Genomic DNA, 21,441 nt, shown 5'->3' with positions numbered 1-21,441 from the left:
GGAGCAGATACTCGGACCTCACTTTCCACCCTTGCACTGTCTCCTGCCAGTGCCCACAACTGGTCCACACCTGGGAGTTTGTAGGGCAGCCTCCTGGGGCTCACACATGGGAAGGACTGAGCAGAAGATAGATACTGTTGCCCAAGTGTGAAGACCCCAGATGAGAACCTACTTCATGCGTCATCCTCTTGGCCCCCAACTTCTGTTGATTCTGTAACAGGCCCACTCAGGAGCCGTCTCCAGGCATGTGCTTGACCCTTCCCTTCTTCATGTTGGGCTCTTTTCTCCTTTCTTGATTCTTCTGTCCGGTATGTGAAGAGCACATTACTTTTCTAAAGTGAATATGGTTTTGACAGTAGAAACTATAACAATAGTATGTTAATTTGATTCAGCCAAAAGCATTTATCAGGATTTTTGGCTGTTTTCCTAACTTACTCAGCAGGTACCTAGGCTTACTACAGTGTGTACTGGACACTGGCAAGGAAAGATGAATATGATAGTGTTCTTCCCCAGAAATGTCTGATTTCTTGGGAGGGACAGACATGTTTCTGACAGAAAATGAAAGGTACCTGAAACTGTGTACACATGCACATGGGTGCCATGAGTATGGGAAGAGTTTACTGTCTACTAATAGGGTCAGGAAAAGCCTTCTAGGAAAATGACCTATGTGGAACACAGAGAAAGTTGAATAAAACTCTGAGAGGACAAATTGGGGAGAAAGGATATTCTAAGCAAAGCAAACTGCATAAGCAGAAGAGAGATACATTAGCAAGACAGGCTTGGAAGGCTTTAGCCTGTGTTGATTGTGGGAGATTATAAGAACGGAGGTGGTAGTTTCTGAAGTCTCAGACCAGCCTGGACTCAAATCCAGCCCTTCCCTAGTAGTTTAGGTCTGTGGCCTTAACAAATTATTGTACCTCACTCTACCTCCTTCCCTAATTTGGGTAATTATATAAGAATAGTGTGTACCTCATAGGATTATGCATGTTTCAGTGTGGTAATACATGGAAAGCACTTGACAAAGTACCCATTATAAACAGAGTAGAAGAGTATAATAATGAGTAATTATGCTCTTTCTCCTTTCTAGAATGCTGTGCTACCACCACCGTATATGGATGTTTTTCTACTCTTTCACTTCAAATGTAGGTCTTTCAAGAAAGCTTTCCTTGATAACCCCAGTTCATATCCTCTATTCTTTATTCTCATGCTTTTTCCTTCAAAACACTTAAGTGTAATTAACACTTAGTTGTAATTCTAAGTCATGAATTATTTAATGGATGGTAACTCCGTGTTGATAGGAACTTCCTGCTGGTTATTCAGCACTATAGCCTTAGTACCTGGTATTGTCTAGCACATAGACACTCAATGATTGTTCGTTGAATCAATGATTTAGGGAGCAGGATGTAATATTAGAAAGATTGAACCTTACTGGGGAGGGTCTTCAGTTATGAGGTTGTACAGTTTAGGTGTCTGCAATTATGAGATTGAGCAGTTTAAATGAATGGTTTACATCCATTAATTATTTTATTCAACTTCACATCAGAGTCATTGGGGTAACGTAACAGTGAATCCAACAGATCCTACCCTTTTGGAACTTACATTCTAATGAGAAGGAATATATATATATATGTCCATAAGAGCACATATACTGTTATGTTATTTAATTAATATAATATCATAATTAATATAAGTAATTATGCTATATAATCATTTTAATATAAGAACTATAATAATTAATGTCAAACCAGGTGTGGTGGCATACAGTTGTAATCCCAGCTACTCAGGAGACTGAGTCAGGATGATCACAACTTCTAACCCAGCCTGGATAACTTAGGGACTTAGTAAGATTTGTATCAAGATTTAAAAAAAAAAAAAAAATAGAGGGCTGGGGATTTAGCTCAGCGGCACAGCGCTTGCCTGGCAAGCGTGAAGTTGTGAGTTTGATTCCTAGTACCGGAAAAAAAACCAAAAAACAAAAAAAATAGAGCTGGAGTGTAGCTCAGGGTGAAAACCCTGGGTTCAATTTCTTAGTATAATAATGATAGTAATAAATTATTATTATGTCTTATGACAAGTGCTTTGAAGTAAAATGAGGAACAGGATTTCTGAGGTGGAGTTATGCTGTCAGATTTGTTAACAGTAAGTGGCACCAATGTGTCAGATCAGTTTGAAGGCTAAAGCTCTAGAATGAGGACAGCAGTAGAGTACTAGGATTATCGGATAAGAGACAATGAGAATTGAAAGGAGGCCACCAGAAGTAAAAATCAGGGATGGATCTGAAGTATGGCTGTGTTTTGGGGATAGGATAAAGAATCAGAAGTGGATGTGTGAGGAAGAAAGAGTAACAGTAGAAGATAGCTGAGGTTCCTAGGCTAGACAGTTGAAGATGTTGATCTTAAGCTGAGTGGAGGGGAGAGTAAAGGTTATTGATGGTTAGGACAAGTTTACATGTCTTCCGTATCTTGGTTGGAAAGTTCAGTTTGGAAATACAACTTAAGAGAAAGGTCAAGGTTACTGATGTAACTTGGGTATCTGTCACCTACTTAAATGTGTAGTTGAGGACCTGAAACTTGGCACATAAATGGAAAATAAGGCTACAAGAAACTACATTTCCCTGGGTAATTTGCCCGTTCTGAGAGTATAACTAAGAGGCTGGGATGTTAAGCAACTTTACAGGGCTTAAGGGGTGAGAATTGGTGTCTAGACCCTGCCAAATAGGCTACTCTGTCCCCTTGCTTTGGGTTTAGGACTCAGACTACTGGGGCTTTATCTTAGCAACAAGAGTGTATTGTAAACAGACTCTAGCAAATATACTTCTGCTTTAAAGTACCTCAGTTCTTTTATGTGTGTGCTAGGGGTTGAACCTGTGGCCTAGTACTTGCTAAGCACATGCTCTACCACTGAGCTATACTTCCAGTGACAAAAGTACCTCAGTTCTGTTTTTAAATTAATTTTATTGGTATACTTTTTATGTACATAGTGTGTCACATTCACCATAGGAAATTTGTGCCTGACATATCTTGATCCTTCTTTTTTTCCCATTCCCCTCCCCTCTCTGAACCCTTCTTTCCCTCCTTATTTACAAAAGTTTTGTTTTATTTTTCTCCTTCTATTCTCTTTCTCTCCTTTTCCCTTCTTTCCCTTCCCTCTCCCACCTCCCTTGTTGCCCTTCCTGTTTGAACATTTTCTTCCTACTTCCCAACATGTATTATCCATTTTGGTCCTTATTTACCTTTTTGGTTTCTCACACTACAGAGACAATGTGATATTTAAACGTGTGTCTGATCAATTTCACTTAAAAGTATGGTCTCAAAAAAAAAAAAGTATGGTTTCAAGGTACATGCATTTACCTAGGCATTTACCTAGGTTTTAGCATTTACCTAGGAATATCTCAAGTTTTTCCTTCTCTATGGCAGAATAGTACTCCATTGTAGGTAAAAACCAATTCATTCATCTGTTGATGGGCATTTGGGCTGTCCAAGATTCAGCTATTTTAAATTGTGCTGCTATAAATATGAGTGTGCTTATGTCACTGTGGTGTGATACTTTAAAAACTCTTTCAGAAAGATAACAAGAAGGGGAATAGCTGGAACCTCTAGTTTTAATTTTTTAAGGAATTTCCATGTTGAATTCCATAGTGGTTGTACCAATTTATACTCCCACTAACAGTGGAGAAGGGTTCCTTTTTTTCTGCACATCTCACCAGCATTTGTTGTTGGTTTATCTCTTGACAATAGCCATTATTTCTGGGATGAGGTGAAATATCAGTGTTGTTTTAATATGCATTTCTCCTATGACCAGTGATGTTGAACATTTTTCTTGTATTTATTTGCTGTTTGTATTTCTTCATCTGAGAAGTATCTGTTCATTTTAGATGCCCATTTTTGGGTTGGATCTTTAAATCTGGTGAGGTCTGATTTTTTTTTTTTAAATTCTTTATATATTCTAAATATTAGTCTTATGTCTGAGGAATAGCTGTAAAATTTTTTTTCCATTCTGTGGGTTGTCTCTTTACTCTGTTGGTGGTTTCTTTTGCTGTGCAAAAGCTTTTTAATATGATGAGACCCTAGTTGTTGATTTTATGTAATATTTGCTATGCTATCAGGGTTTTGCTTGTAAAGTCTTTGCTGACACCTGCATCTTCAAGAGCTTTATCTGTTCTCTCGTCAGCAGATTTAGTATTTCTGTTTCAGCATTTAGATCTTGATCCATTTTTATTTTAGTTTAGTGCATAGTGAGAGATATAGGTTGATCTTTAATCTTCTACATGTGGAAAGCCGATCTTAATGAACATGGTGAAAAATCCTCAATAAGTAGGATTCCTCCTGGACATGCAGGAACGGTTCAACATAAGCAAATCAGTAAATATAATACACCACATTAACAGAACCAATTACAAAAATCACATGATCATCTCAATAGATGCAGAAAAGGCATTTCACAAAATCCAACACCTGTTCACAATAAAAACCCTACAGAAAATTGGAATAGAAGGTTTTTATCTCAATCTGATAAAAGCCATCTATGACAGACTAGTAGCCAACATCATACTAAGTGATCAAAATTGAAAGCTTTCACTCTAAACTCAGGCACTAGAGAAGGATGTCCACTGTCACCACTCCTATTCAAACTCATTGAGAGAGAAATTAGGGAAACCACATATTTCACAATAGCATCCAAGTAAAATTTAATACTTAGAAATCAATTTAATGAAGGAAGTAAAAGACCTCTGCATTGAAAACTACTCTGAAAAAGGAGATTGAAGAGTATATCAGGAAGTGGAAGGATATCCCTTGCTCTTGGGTAGGAAGAACCAATATAGTGAAAATGGCCATACTTCCAAAACGTACAGATTTAATGCAATCCAAAGGAAAATACCAATCGCATACCTCACAGAGCTAGAGAAAACAATTCCAAAATTCATTTGGAACCAGAAGTGACCTAGAATAGCAAAAGTAATTCTGGATAACAAAGGCAAGGCAAGGAGCATCACAGTCCCCAACTTGAAAGTATACTACAAAGCTACCATGATAAAAATAGCATAGTACTAGCAAAAAACAGGCCTGAGGATCAATGCACAGATTAGAAAATGCAGAAACAGCTCCAAATGCACTGAGCCACCTGATATTTAACAAAGGGGCCAATACCTTCACTGGAAGAAAAATAGCCTCTTTAATAAGTGGTGCTGAGAAAACTGGCTTTCCAAATACCTAAATTCTTGAAATTAGATTGCTATTATTCATATATATATCTCGACAAAGCAATTATAAACCTTTCTGTGGAGAAAAAGAAGATTATTCTAAGTTCCTAGCTGTTTCTGTAAACAAAGCAAATACACCATTAGGCACACAATTGGGGGAAAAAATATGCATGACGTCCTCATGGCATATACAGAAATAACAATAGAAATAGATCCAAAGAGATCTAGAAAATAAAGGAATCCAACATGGAGTGTAAAATATATTAATATATGCCAGTGGGGAAATAAAGACAAAATGGAGAATTTTGTCAAGAAACTAGAAGGATCAGATAGAAATTTTAAAGCTTAAAAAGTATAAATATCAAAATTAAGAATGCACTAATTGGGTTTTAAAGGTGATTAAACATAGCTAAAGGTAACATTCAAGAACTCAAAGGGGGGGATCATAAGAAAACAGTCATAGTGAAGATTAGACAGTAAGATGCAAAAATCAAGCAAGAGAGACATAGAGGACACAGTAAGAAAGTCTAGTAAAAATATAATTTAGTTCCAAAAGTAAATATGAAATGAGTCAGAAGCAATACTTTAATAGATGAAAACTTCAAAACCAATGCAGATCTCGGACCTTAAACTCATAAAGAATTATAGTACTCAATCAAAATAAATACATAGGACTCCACTCCAAACACAGTAAAAAAAAAGAAGTAGCCAAAAGGAAAAGTAAGATAGCCTTCAAAGAAAGTAATAGTTAAACTGGGTGTGGCAGTACTTGCCTTTAATCTTAACACTCTGAGGCAAGAGACTCAAAAGCTCAGAGCTGCCTTATTGAGACCTTGTCTCAAAAAAAAAAAAAAAAAGTAAAAAAAGCAACAATGGGATAACCACTGATATTTTTTTTTTTTTAGCCAAATAATAAAGCCATAATATAGTGAAATGAAAACTTAACAGAAATGAATTAAAGGCTGTATGTAGTGACATATGCCTGTAATCACAGCACTCTGGGAGGCTGAGGCAGGAGTATTACAAATTCTAGCCCAGCCTGGGCAACTTAGCACCTTAGTGAGACCCTCTCTCAAAAAGAGAAGTGGGGGTGCTGAGGATGCATCCCAGTGCAAAGGCTTTCGGTCCAAGCTCCATTATTAAATAAATAAATAAATTTAAAGAAAGAAAAGAATTAAAAGCCTAGAATTTAGTACATACCGAAAATATCCTTTGAGAATAGAAATACAGTAAAGACATTTTCATCAAAAATTGGAAGATTTGTTCAAAGGAAATAGAGAAAGCTGTTCTTTATATACAGAAGCCCCTAACTTATGAACTATTGGGTTAATAATCTCTCTCACTTATTGCAGGCTGATCAGGTTCACAATCTCCTGAATGAGTGCCCAGCAAAGGCTAAATAAAAAGAGGCAAATGGAATGATTTCAGGGCTCCAGGAGGATTAAAGCCTTCTCACAAAATTCAAGATTCTCTGGGTTAAGACAGGGAGGGGAGGGCTGGGGATTTAGCTCAGTGGCAAAGCGCCTGCCTGGCAAGCGCAAGGTCGTGAGTTCGGTTCCTGGTACCAGAGAAAAACCAAAAAAAAAAAAAAAAAGAAGGGAGGGGAGTACGGGGACTTCTCCAAGTAAGGTATTAAGTTAATCACCCAGGAGTGATACACCTAAGGCTGTATAGTCTTTATCTAGTTCAGATTGGATCCAGGTGTCCTTGTCTGTGAGCTTGTCTTATCCTTTGAGGCTTTCTGGCTTCATCCCCCATTACAGACCTTAGTAGGGATTAGTGCCTCACAGAGATTCACTTACTATGAGTCCACTGCCCATCTCCAGACAAAGAGCCTAGGCCTTGGACAGACTTACAAGTAAACATGAAAAGCCAACTGATTAATTTAAGTCCTGCTCAGGGCTGCTTCGTAGTGATCTGCATTAGTGAACAAGTTCCATTCTGGGAGAATTGTTTATAAGTTGGATTTATTCATAAACAACAAAGTGAGTCTTAACACAGTTAACCTATGAAAGTTTGCAGTTGAATGTTCGTAAATCAGGTACTTAATCTAGAAGTAAAAAGATTATAGGTAGAGGGTAGAAGATGCAGGAAGGAGTGGAAAAGCAAAGAAAGGGTAAATATGTAAGTGAATCTAAATAACTATTGGTTTTTAGAAAACAATATTAATGTCTTATTTTGTTCACAGTATGTATAGAATTAAAAACATAGTGCCTTGTAAATTGTGAGGGGAGGATAAACACTTATCATGGGTCTCTCATTTTCTTGTAAAGCTGGAAAAACACCAGTTAGTGTTAAACTTTAATAGTCAAAAATGTGCATTCTTTAAGGCAGTTACTTAAAGAAAACTGAAAGACTGTATTACTTCCAAATTAATAATGTAGGAAACATGGAGTAATTTTTGAAATAAGGATCTAGACGAAGATAAGAAAACAGAGAAAAAAGTGCATAGTAAGTGAGGCAAATACAAAGCACTTAGATGATAGGTGTGTATAAAAATATGTAAGGAATCACATTAAAGTGAATGTTTTGAGTATCTAATAGAAAAACATAGTCAAATAAATATAAAAATGAAAATTGTGTTCTCTGACACATTTAAGATATAAGGACACAGAAAGAATAACGTGGAAAAATGTAATGCACAAACAAACTCCAAAGAAAGTAATAATCAGATTAAAAAAATCTTTTAAGACAGGAAGTTTTGCTAGAATTAAAGAGGGTTAAAAAATCATTATTTAACAGCTCTATCTTTGTCAGTAACTAATAACATAAGCTTAAAATACATAAAGCAATAATATATACAATTTCAAAGAAAAACTGGTAAATCCAAAATCACTGTAGGATATTTTCACACCTTTCTGTAAATGAACAAGCATACCAACGCACAAATCAGTAAAGACATAACAAACAGTGCTTCTCAAACTTTAGTATATATAGAATGATCTGGAGATGTATTTAGGATGCAGATTTTTCTAGCAGATAGACTTTTAGAGGTGAGGAAAGGAAAAGGAAGGGGAGCTAGAAGCCATGGGAATGAAAATTGAATATGTTGTATATATTTAGCAAAATAGCACATGAATCTCATTATTCAGTATTACTAATATGTATTAATTAAAATAATAATACAACAGATTTCTGGGCCCTATTTCTAGAGGTTCTGCTTCAGGGGTCTGCTGTGGGTCTGACAATTCATAGTTTCAAATTGTCAGCACATAGAATAACGTCAGTGCTGATAGTTCTGTACTTACAGTTTGGGTAGCACAGGTGTAAAAAGATTTGAACATCATGATTAGAAAACTTCTGATGGACATACATAGAGTCCTACATCCAGCAGCTGCAGAATATATTTTTTAAAAAGTATTTGCAGAACTAAAAGTTACCTATATTCTGAGCCATTAAGCACCTTTCCCAGTAAATTTTAAACAATTTAAAACATACAGTATGTTTTTGACTAGTGGAATTTGACTAGTGGAAATCCATAACAAAAAATAACTAGAAAATTGGTAATTGGAAAATATTTTAACTAAAGGATAATGAAAATACTATGTATCAAAAATTCATGGAATAGAGTTTAAGCCATGTTTAGAGAGAAACATATAGCTATAAATACATGCATATATATGTATATATGTATGTATGCACACACAGAAGTGTGAAAATCAGTAATAAGGGTCCATCTCTAGTATTAAGGGATAGTAATTGAAGCTAAAAAACAAAAGAAGGAAAGAAATAGTAAATTTCAGAAATTAATAACATAGAAAAAATACAGTAAAGCTGAACAAAATCAAGAGTTGATTCTTTTAGAAGTCTTTCTTCTATCATGGACTCTTAGTTCCAGTCCCCAGAGGTAATCAACCGTGTCTTATTTAGTGTTTCTAAATTATTTCTTAATATACTTGTTATTTTTAGATATTCATACTGTATCACGTTATATGCACTATCCCTTTTTTAAAATTTTGTTTCAACTTAATAATATATCTTCAAAAATATTTTCAGCTCATGGATCCATCTCATTCTTAAGATCTACATGGTATTTTTTCCATTTTTGAATGTATCACAGTTGATTGATCAGGCTTGTTAATTAGTAGATATTTGGGCTTGCAGTCTTTTGCTTTTATAAAGAGTACAGCAAGAAACATTGTTCTTTTTAAAAAAAAATTTAAAGAGAATAAAAGTTAAAAACATTAAAAATGATACAGATTTTCAAAACAAGACGATAGGAAATCAACGATGGTTATTACATTGCATATTATTATTTTCAAAGTAGTTGTTCAGATTACCAGATATAAGCATGCAAAACTGCTCAAAAAAATTTAAGAAAAAAAAAAACACCCAAAATTAAGCATTAACTACTTCTTTCAATAAACCAACAGAAATTAGTAGTACAGTTATCTTAGCTATCTTGTGTATTAAATCATGAGTCACTCTTGCGTTTGTGTGTTTGTAGCTTAAATTCTTAGAAGTGAAATAAATGAAGCTGACATATTTCTGAATGAGAGTAGGGAAGCCCAAAGGAGAGTATAAGGAAGGTATGCATGTATTCTGGAATCAGACCACTTCCATGCAAATGCTTGCCCTGCCATTTATTAGTGTGTATCTTTAAACAAGCTATGCAAATTCTTTGTGCTTCACTTTTCCCACCTGTAAAATAAGGAAAATAGTAAAACTTACCTCAGTGGATCATGAGGATTTTAGATGTGGAGTGCTTAGAATAGAACTTGGTATTTAGGATGCTCTGTATAAATGTTTGCCTGTGTTATTACATCAGAACGTGTGGAGATTGGCAGAATGTGGGTGAGGATAAGGTAGCATTTGAGAAGTTCAAGGTATGAGAAGAGGGATTGCCTTGGGGGGAACACAGTACTAGCCAGGCATTCCTAAGTGTGTGTGTAATGCTTTGGCCAGACATGACTCAAAAAGCAGGATTATTGGTACAGCCAGCAGTGACCTGGGCTTGTGATTTCCCCTAGACAACTTCAGAAGGAGGTATGAGGAGTAAGTGGGCTGCTCCACTGGGACATTGTCAGGTGACTGAGTAGGAGGTCAAAGGAGAAAAAGTCTAAAGTGGCATGGTTGCCTTTTCTCCTTTCTGTCTTAAACTATTGCCCTGTATGCACACAATATTCTTTACCAAGCTGTTTAGTTATTTATGGCCCATATGAGCAGTGTTGCTATCTTTTCACATCACATATTTTGAGAAATTGGGACTTTAACTCCAGATGAATATACATTGAGTGAAGAAAGGTACAAAAACAAACAAAATTCATTCAGACCTTGTTCTACCACTGTGTAGTAGTATGACCTTGAGCAAATCATTTAATCTGAGTCTCCATTTTTTGATCTGTAAAGTGAGACTACTAATAATTTCTTCAGGGAATTCAGTGGTTATTGAGATCCTTCATGTAGAATGCCTAGTATAAGGCAGCGTATCACAAGGGCTCAATAGATGTTAGTTTCTCATCCATTTAGTTGGCATTCTTTTCCTGGGCATACAGAACCTTGTAGGGGATCCAGAGTAAGGGGAACAGGCTCTAGATACTCGGACCTGTAGCAAGCCAGTGTGCTGCCCGTAGTGCTGAGGTTTCACAGGTTCCAAGCATTGGAGACCCCAGAGGACTGAGGGGGAAGTGGATAGCATGCCTTTTCTTAGTTTCTAATAGACCTGCCCTTGATGTATCCTTTACTCCAAAAATGCATGTGATTTGCTTTTAGTGAGAAGTATTATGTTTATTCAGAGGGTAGGTATTTTCATTTTACTATTTACATTGAGATGCCGGAGTATAGCTCCATAGTAGAGAACTTGCTTTGTGTGCGTGAGGCCCAATCTCTAGCACCATAAAAAATAATAATGATAAAATACATAAATAAAATCAGTGAACTATTTCAGAAGAAAAGGAAACTGGTCTGTCTGTATTTGATAGGGAGTCTATTTTAATAAATAAGGATTTCCCTCAAACAGGAGGCTTGACTACAGGATTTCTTTATGTAGGACTCTGAATAAGTTTTGCTGGTTTTTCCTGACACTGAATATCTCATGGCAAAAAGTCTGTACCATCATTGTGTAGAGCGCCCTGGAGTTTGAACTCTGGGATGCTGATGTGTTGCCTGGAAGTTGTGCCAACCTCTCAGTGCACTCCTAAGAGGGGACTCCTGGGTTGTGGTGTCAGGATTGCAAAGTCTGTCAGAGAAGTTTCCTTAGAGCCTGTGAAGGGAAAACTGTTGAGCTGTATACCTCATTCACCTGTATTCTTTAATGTGAGAGAAATAAACTTAAAGGAAAAAAGTCTGTAGCTGAAAATGTCTTCTGTGATCATTTAGAAGCAGCCCTCAGCTCGAATTTTAGGGAGATGAGTGGTGTCATCTGTTCTGTGTGTGCCATGGCCGGGAGGCTGACGTTTTATATACTTTCACAGATGAGCCTCTTTGTGAATGTCACCAGCAGTTATCAGTCCATCATGCATAGAGTAGAAAGGGCAAAGCCAAACTGTAAGGATGTCAGCACATTATGGCAATAAAATGTTTCACGGCCTCAAATAAAAAAAGTACTGTACTTGACAAGTGAATCTGTTTTAAATTATTTCAAACACGATGGAAATGGAATTTCAATTCATTCATTTCTCCCATTAGAAGTAGATTGTGTTCTAAAAGTCAGTTTTGCAGTCAGTTGTTATCAATTTGGAGCTTGTTTTCTAAAAGAAAAAAGAAAAAAATTGGTTTGGGTCCTTGGGCAGGCCCACTTTTAACTACAAAGGAACTGAAATGTTTTGCATTGAAAGGTAGAAAACATTTGTACTCCTTATAATTTTGGAAAAGAAAATGGAATACTTTTAACATTTTTAAGAGTGTTAGGAAAAACCAGGTTGTATTAGATAAGATAATGGAAAAGGCAAGTTACATAAACGTTCTGACTTCAGTTTTTGCATCAGTAAAACAGGGTGTTATTAAGGGTTAAGTGAGATAACATGAAAACTTTGTGTACATATGTGGCTCATATGAGCTCTCCATAAATGGCCACTGTTTAAATACAGATCTAAGTGGCATCTAGACATAGGTTTCCAATCCATCCTAGGTCCAATGCATAGTTCTTCTGATTGGCTGTATGGGGTAGGAGTAAGGAGGGACAAAGAGTCTTGCCAGTGCGGTGCAGAACCAGCCCAGCCGGTGCTTGAGAATAGGCGCTCTCAGTCTGGGGGTTACCTTCTTTGGTAGGAAGTTCATTATACTTAGGCATGTGGGGGAGTACCTCCTTTCCTTCTCTTACTGCCGCCTGTTTCTCTTTGCCAGTGCTGGGGCATGAACTGGCTCTCCTAGAATCTAAAGCTCCTGTGAAAAATATGCCCTCACCTTAGTCACTTAGTCATGGCTTGTACACCAGGGGCTTTCACAGGGTTTTGTTGTAACTTGTTTGTTTTAAGAACATGGAAAGCTAACATTTTTCGAGTGCCTGGTACATCCCAGGTACCTCCCATCTGCCTCATTTAATGTTCACGACAGCTCCATGAAAGAAGGTTTCATGATTGCGTCTTGTTTGCCAAGAGAGGAGAATCTTAGATTCCATGTCTTGCCTAAGGTAGGTGAGGTGGGACATTGCAGAGCCAGGATTTGCACACAGGTTTAGTTAGCCCTCAAGCCCATTTTTCTAACTGTCCTCTGTGTTGTCTGGGGAACATACACCCTTTTGAGGAGTGGAGTGAGATTTAGTTTATTAACAGTGTTAGCTTTAAAAACTGAACAGAATCTGGCTTTTATCCCTCATTTCAAAGTGAGTCACATAATGGAGATGAAAACATACCGATTAGGGAGACACTGTTTGAAAGAGGTAAAATCGTTTACCACATAGATAGGCTGCCATGTTCCATTTTACACGACTTAGATTTCATAATCTGCTACATTTAATTAGGCACAGTACATAAAGTATGCATCACAAGTAAACATGGGGAAACACAGTGGCAAATTTTTGTAGGATTTGTGCTTCATAAATTTTCAGTTTGCTAATTTCGATAATGATGTTTTCATGTCAACTGTTTCTTTGCCAAACAAGGGTAGAGATCCTCTCCCTGACACAGTCTCTCTGAAGAAGCAACACTGAGGATAAACTGCAAGTTCTGCCTTTTGAAGATTATGTCTTTAAGTAATAATCTTCTCTTCTGTTTAATGTTGTTATTAACATGATAAATAAATGCAGTGATAGAATTGGAAATGTGAGATACAATTAAAACTAATTAATTGGCTTTCAGTGGCTATAGAGACATTGTAGATAGTTTAGCTTTTTTTGAACACAGTTTTTCTTAAATACATAGCTGTTTGGGAAATGTCAATGACTTGAAATTTACAATGTGTTTGATCTTAATTATTTTCACAATTCTTAAATCTGCCAGCCAACATCCTCCAAATAAAGAATAGGGATGGGATTGGTCCTTCTGTAGGGAACAGCATGAGACCTGGCACTTAAACTCACAAAGATAAAGTGATTTCCCAGTGCTATTATTTAAAAGCCCATTGATTACTTTACTTATAGAAAAATATTTTTCTCATGTAAAAGCTCTAATCCTTATCTGAAGATAATTTGGACGATACTTGAAAACACAAAAATTGAAGTTATGGTCACGTGCTACTTACTATTTTAGTCAACTATGGCCTACTTATGAGGGCGGCCCTCTAGGATCATATTACCTAGTGACATCATAGCTCTCTTAGTTTGTGTAAGTGATGTTTGCACCCAAACGTGTTTGAGAGTCCATTCCTAAGGTTAAGCTATCCTTGACTGTACTTTGAAACCTACTCTGAATGACAGTCACATATTACTGCATGTGCCTTAGGACTTTTTTATTCTGCATACATGTGTGTACATCTGTGTGTATATGATTTTGACCAAAAAATTATGTATGAACAAAGGATCTTTTCCTCTTTACATTATATTATGAATATTCCCCCATGTCAGTGAATATTTCTCCTCAGTGTCATCTTTAATCAGTAATTGTATTCATTACACAGATGTGTTACATTATAAATGTATCCTTTTTTCTCACATAAATAGGACTATAGGGAATATCTTTGTACAGATATCTCTAAGTAATTTTTCAAGATAAGTTTTTATGGCACATGTCTATAATCCCAGCACTTGGACAGCTGAGGCAGGAGAATCACTGTGAGTTCGAGGCCAGCCTGGGCCTACATAGTGAATTCAAGGGTACCCTGAACTATGAAGCAAGACCTTGTCTCAACAACAAAAAATAAGTTTCAGTAATAATGCTGGCCAAAGAGCATGTATCTATTTGGTGGCATATTCCCCAGAAAGGTTATGCTAAATAATAAGTAAATAATAAATAATAATGTTATGCTAAATAAATAAACCCCTCCCTAAGGTTTATTTCTTTAATCAGATTATTTTTGATTTTCTGTTCTTTGTCTAGCTTCAAAAGGCCATTGTATCACATGGAGATGGCTGCCTGAGCGAACCCCATTCTTATAGTTGGAGAAGTCTTATTGAGGAACACCTTGTCCAAGGGATCCCACGCTGTGCTCACACAGAGGTGTTAACCTGTCCCCAGAGTTAGCCAGTTGGTTTAATGGAGGGACAGGTGCTCCACACAGCAGCTCAGAATTCTCCAAAGAGGACTCCTGTGCACGATTTTAAGGCTCTCCCTGGCTGGCTTTTCTCACTACTCCTTCCTGAAATCCCATCACTGCCAAAATTTGCTGTCCTGGGAGCATCATGTCACTTGTCATCTTCTCCCTTCCCCACCTGTCCTTTTCCCATTTTACAAAAGAAAGGATATTCCCACTTGTGACCCCAAAGTTCATTGCCACAAGTGTGAATTCTTGGGTCCCCTGTAGTAGATAGCAGGAGATATTAGTATAACAAAAGCTCCTTCACTTAGCACTTTATAAATCCTCAGCCATCTGATTAAGAAGTGCATGCATGATAAAGCCTTACACTTATTGTTAAAATAAACACTTCTATTTGTCAAAATAAGTATCTGTATTGGTTTGCCTAATTGTAGACTCACTGTAATAATAACTTAATCCGGAAGGAAATGTTAAACATGTATAACCTTATCTTACAGGCAATTAAAACAATTTTAAAATTTCAATTTCCATATATATCTTTTATAGACTTAGAACAGTACTGCATTAGGGTGATACGGGAGTGAAATGAAATGGAAATTTACTTTCAAGAGCAAAAAGAAGAGTGTAAATTTCTAGACTTAGGGAAGAGTGGGTTTATGTATTTGTAAAATGGATGGTGGGTATTGAATTGCTGTGCTATTTGTATTTGGTTGGATACATTTTAAAGAATAGTGTTACAGTTTTATTTTAAAATGTCAACATTTATGACATACTGAATAACATTGTTTACAACTCTAAGACTTATAATGAAAAATTGTAGATGCCAAATTTTAAAATGTGCAAGGAAGAAAAAAAAATTGTGTAGAGTACATGATGTTTTACAGTTACTTTAAGGAGGATTCCAGAAAAAAAAATGTTCAGAGCTGACCTTGGACAGGCACCCAGCCTCAGGCAGCCCCCCTGGGATGTTTCTTTCTGTAGTTCTAGGAATCTCAGGTGTTTCCTTCCTCACCCCACTCCACCCCCACCCTGGATTCAGCCCACACCTTGAGAGCCCCAGGGTGGGGCAGGGGTGAGATGCCCATGGGCTCCCTGTTCTCTTCCTCACCACAGCCACAGCCTACCAGGTACCCTTGCTCCGCCCATCCCCGCTCACTCCACCTTTTGCTCCCTGTCTCTTCCTTTAGAGCAGTGATGGCGAACCTTTTAGAGCCCAGTGCCCAGACTACAGCCCAAAACCTGCTTATTTACCCCAAAGTGCCAGCACTGCAATTAAACCTGAATACTGGTTTTAGTTTAGAATTTTTTAGTGTATGTGCTGCCAAAGTGAGCACATGCTATTAGTTTAGAAAAAACAACTCATACATTAACATATTTTGCCTTAAAAACAAATAGTACACATGCTATAGGTTCACCACCACTGCTTTAGAATGATTACTCCTCCTATTTATGCCACAAAAGGAGAATTTAGAGGATAAGAAGGGAAAGGGAAATTAAGTTAGAAAAGAAAACTAATCATCTCTGGGATTTGAGGGTGATCCAGGGAACAGGTAGACAGCAGCATACATTTTGGGCTTTTTTTAAGGGGAGATTGTTGTCTCTGAAATGTGGAGTTTTAATAAAAGTACTGTGGAATGGAGCTGAATTGAAGCTGAGGTCTAGTTCCAGTTCCTCTTTACCTTGATTTCCAGACCCCCTGGGATGTCTCTTCCTACAAATCCCCATTGCACTTGAGAATCTCTTCTGTACAGCTCAGTGTGAGATTATCCCCATCCTGCAAGCTCTGCTAATTACCTTGAGTGTCCAGTGTTGTTTTCATGCTAGTTAGAGAGAAGCCATGTTTTTTTTTATCTCCCCACACTAGGATAGCACTGACTATAATGAGGCGCAGTAACCGTTTCTCAACTGATCTTAAAAATTAAAAATTGCTGACAGGGAGTCCTAGGGGAGAATTCTCGATCCATCACTCTTTGCTGGGGATTTTGGACAAGCTGACTATGATCTGGCTCTTGTTTCTTCACTGATAAAACATGGGTGATAATAATAGTTAATAGTCATCTAGTAAGTGCTGTGCACCTAAGTCAGTAATGTACCCATCGATTCTGAGGAAGATACACTATCAGTGTTGCTCATCTCATTTCATGTGAGAGGATACTCTAAAAGACCCAAAGTAACCTGTTTAAAATCATTCATTTTGGTAAATATCAGAGGGGTTTGAAACCAGACCTAGTCCAGAGCACTTACGTGGTTCATCCTACATCTGACTTGCCTGCCTCCAGAGTCAAAAGTTCTAAGAGAGAATGAGTAAAAGATTTCTGAAGAATGTAAAACAGCTACTCCAAAAGTAAATCTACTTACTATTATATTTTGTGGGAAACATTTTTTACCTTTCTGTTTTATTTTGTTTGATGCTGGGTATCAAACCCAGGCCCGCACATGCTCTGTCACCAAGTCACACTGCCACTGCCACCACCACCACCACCCCTGCCTGAAAACATTTTTACTTTTCAAAGTGATTTACACTGCCGGTCTGGCTGGGAGAAATGCACGGCCATAGTACAGGAGGAGACCCAGAAGCTTTTTAGGCCACCTCTTGGCCTTACTGAAAGAGTCGAAAAAAACCAGCAGTCTGCAGAGTGTTCACTCCACACTCCTCTGCTTTACCAGAAGCATAGTGCAGAGGCTGGTATCAATGAACATCAGTAGAAGAAGGAACATACTATGCTTTTATTCTTGTTTTTAATTGATCTTAAATTTCTTGCCTGGCCCTTTGCCTTTGACACAGTCTGAAGCCATGAATCTTTGATGTCTGTCTCAAAAGAGAAGCATAGGGCAGTATATTCCTTTTCCCTTCATCAATTTCCTGCCTGTTTCTATTCTGGGACCACTGTGCAGACCGTCCAGTTCAGCGATTGAGCAAGTTCTGCTCTCTGTAGAGCCCTGTACTACCAGCAGTGTAGAAGGGGCCACAAATAACCTGTAGCTTTTGGGAAAACAGGGGGCTTCTTTTGCAACTAATTGTATCCATCTGGTTTTAAAAGGGGAAGAAAAATTCCTGAATTTAGGTGTCCATTTGTATATTAATCACAGTGATCGCAATTGCAGCAGTATGGTCTTAATAGCTGGTTGTTACAGTACCCAAATTTGTGATATCAGAATGTGACACGCATATTTTAATTTGAGAAATGGTTTAACATTTCTAGATATTCATTTAAATGTGGTTATGCAGGTTAAACATAACGTATGATCACTGCTTCTTTCATTGCTTCCAATTAAACCTTGCTTGTTAGTTTAACCTGTAGGTAATCCCATCAAACAATTGATGTCAAGGAAACACTGCCCACAGTAGCTTCGGATGAGTGGCCATTAATTTTAATTGCCTTGATATTAAAGATTAAGAAGTATTGGGACTAGCAGAATAGAAACGATCTGATGTCAAGCAAATCCACTTGCTAAAGCTTCCCCAGGCTGCTGGTGATATTAAAATTTTACTGTGAGAATTAAATAAACCTTTATTAGTGATGACTGTTGTTTGATTGGTCCAGGGGTGTGCATAAACAGAGAATTCTTACATATCTAGAGATGAGACCTTCGATGGTACAGAGATTCCTCAATTATGAAACTGTTAATAAAGCTGTAATCTGATTTTCCAGGCTAGGTTTCATTAATGTATTATAGCTTCTCTGATTGTCAAGGTAATATTAACTACAAAGTACTGAATCCAACAGAGGATTGTTTAGAAGAAAATTCTAAGATAGGCCTTTGTTGCTAAATTCTGAGTTAGGGAATTTTCATTAATTATGCTTAAGAAATGCCAAATTCCCATTCAACTGGGACTGTCTCCCTTTGTACTGTACATATATTCAATCTTTAACTCTTTTTGAGGCCTGCCAGGCTTCTTCAGAAAAGCCAGAGTGGTATTGCATGTGAAAGCAGCTTTATGTGCAGAGCTCCCTTCCTGTCTCCAGAGCTGAGGGCTTTCGATGTGAAAGGTGAGGTCGATCCTGGAAGGATTTGCTCTAACAAGCACAATCAGAACTGATACCTTCAGTGTTCTTTTTCCATCTGATTCAGAACTTTCCTGCTGGGTGGGAGTGGATCCTAACAGTCACTGAGGCTGGTCTCTTCAGGTATAGACACCCTTCCCCCGAGTACCTGTCACCATCCTGCCCAAGCCTTGGGCCCCCACATCAGCATCGTCTCTGCATTCCCCACCTTCCTCATCTCCATCCACTTCATCAGTGACCACTACACCTGCTGCTCTGCCTGGCTCAGGCTCTCATCACTGCCTCTCTGTGCTCTCTCCTGACTCCTCCTCCCGCTGCCACGTCCTCTATAGTTCCCACACACCACCCCTGCGGCTGGTGGGGCTCAAAGAAGGGAGGACCAGAAGGCCAGTGCCAGGAGGCAGCAGGTCCCTCGGGCTGAGTTTGCAGGCCAAGTTTTGTGACTGTCTAGGTGGCTGGAAAGGAAAGGGAACCAGACCTCAGTCTATTTGGAAGGACTGTGAAATGTCGGGGTGGGGCCGTGTGAGGCAGTAAACACCTCATCTCTGCAGTGGAGATGCCAGACAGAGTGACAGATTGAGAGGACGTCTGAGCTCCATCTTAGACCTGTTGAATTGGAGGTCCTGACAGAACATCTACGTGGAAATCTGTTTAACCTGAGAACTAAAATCCTTTATTAGGAATAGAGATACAAATCTGGGAGTTGTCCACACAGAAAGAACAACTAAAATTTTGTATGTGGATAAAGAGAAGGGCCAGGAGCTGAGTCTTGGAGAGAGACACACACACATACACACACACACACACACACACACACACACACACTGTGACAGGGAAGTAGCAGGCACTCGGGGAGGAGCAGGAACAAAATGTCAAAGAAACCACCTAAAGAGTGATCTCTGGGAAAGATGGGTGGAAAGTAGAAGCATCAGACCCTGCTGAGAGGTAGACAGGTTGAAGAGAGCACAAGGCCATTGGATTCGGGATAGAAGATTCCTTTGGAATCACCTGAGACTATTAAAATTGAGAAAATGTGTGCCAAGTGCTATACTTGGTATATCTAAAAGTCACTAAATGACAGTTATTATACCCCCCATATTTGATGTGAAGAAAAAAGGGCAAAGGATAAAAATAAAATGATGGTGGAAGAGAAAAAACTTGGAAGTACTGATCTGTAGCATATTCACTTCCTGATGGGTTTTTGGCTTCTTTCTGCTTGAGGAACCCAGGCATGCTGTATGGACCCTCAGTGAGTGTGAGTGTGTCACTTGTGTCAGTGCACAGATGTGCACAACGTGTTCCCAGGGTGGGACAGCATGTGGGCAGCAGCGAGGCCAATGTTTTCTTCCTCACGCGGCTCCCTTGCCAGGACTGGGCTTCTTCCAGAAGGATGAATGCCATAGGTTGAAGAATGAGAGTTCTGTTTCCAAAGCAATTAAAGACTTGGCAGAGGTGGTCATCAGGGATGCCCGTTGGTGTAAATTGGGTTAGAGGGCTCTGAAATACATACCACTCCTTATTTTTCTTCAGGGCTCCCGAGTTGCTATTAGGAAATAATATCTTTAGGGAAGACCGCTGACCCTGATACCACAACAACATGTTCCTTTGACAGATCGTTAAGAAATTATTGAAAACTATGTCTAAACTGTTACTTTAAGAAAAGAGAGGTAAGATCCTTCGATATAGCATGTGGGTATACCTTATGAATTGCTACGTGGCTTTTAGCTAATGCTTTGTATAACTCAACTACAGGTATCTGAACACATCATGTAACTGAGCCGTATGTCCTGGGCTGAAGTTTTGCTGTCTATGAAATGTGATGAAATCTGTGTGCTGCCAAGATTCTCTCTAGAAATCTCTGCCATTTGCATGGGCTGACATCATAAGTAGTGTAGGAAAGAAATAAGTATATTCCACCTGATGAAGTGCAGAGCTGCTCCTCTGCATTTGCGTTTGCATTTGTTCTTATTGGAAGTACTGTACTTGGGATTTCAAATTGGGACCTTCTCATGTGTTAACTGGCAGAGCTTGAGCAGCTACCTTGGCAGACATGCAGTATCTTCTAAGGCTGGAGACAATGGGGTTTTTCATCCATTATTAATTGGTGTTACTCTTCTCAACAGAACAGACTAAACATGATTCTCCTCTACAGCTGCCAGAATTGTTCCAGACCCCCTAAAAAAGAATAAGCTGTTCTCTTTCAAGTGTTGCTTATTGTTTACCTAACTTAACATATTTCCGTTAGCTTTTCAGCTACTTTTAGGGGGCCTAATTACTTACATACTCATTTATGTATGTGACAGTTGGATAGTTTGTATGATCAGTACTCCCACTTTATTGTTACTGTGGACAACTCCAAGAAGCAGCAGCATTCAAAATGTGTATGAGAAAATTTGCCAAAACCATTACATATTATCCATAGGATAGGAGATTGCAGGTTAGGAATTGTCACTTAGGGTATTTTCTTGGTGTCCAATAGTTACTGTTGGAAATTTTTTTTCTTCCTTTTTGACTTCACTTTTAATTCCATGTTCCTCCAATTTGTAGGTATCCAACTGGTTTGGCAACAAACGAATCAGGTACAAGAAGAATATAGGCAAGTTTCAGGAAGAAGCCAACCTCTATGCTGCAAAGACAGCCGTGACAGCTGCACATGCAGTGGCC

General features: G+C 38.2%; 1 protein-coding gene across 1 annotated transcript in view; it reads left to right on the top strand.

The window, feature by feature from the left end:
• Pbx3 (pre-B-cell leukemia homeobox 3) overlaps window positions 1-21,441 on the top strand; it is a gene marked incomplete at its 5' end in the record, with an annotated part of 205,219 nt that overhangs the window by 177,322 nt on the left and 6,456 nt on the right. Inside the window, 1 exon segment of the mRNA XM_013513216.1 lies at window positions 21,325-21,441. This exon segment is cut by the window's right edge and continues 49 nt beyond it. Within this exon segment, the coding sequence (XP_013368670.1) occupies window positions 21,325-21,441 (117 nt within the window).

The sequence above is a fragment of the Chinchilla lanigera genome, unplaced genomic scaffold, assembly GCF_000276665.1.
Source record: "Chinchilla lanigera isolate Chin_1 unplaced genomic scaffold, ChiLan1.0 scaffold00018, whole genome shotgun sequence".
NCBI classification, from domain to species: Eukaryota; Metazoa; Chordata; class Mammalia; order Rodentia; family Chinchillidae; genus Chinchilla; species Chinchilla lanigera.
This window is presented reverse-complemented; position numbering and strand designations above follow the sequence as displayed.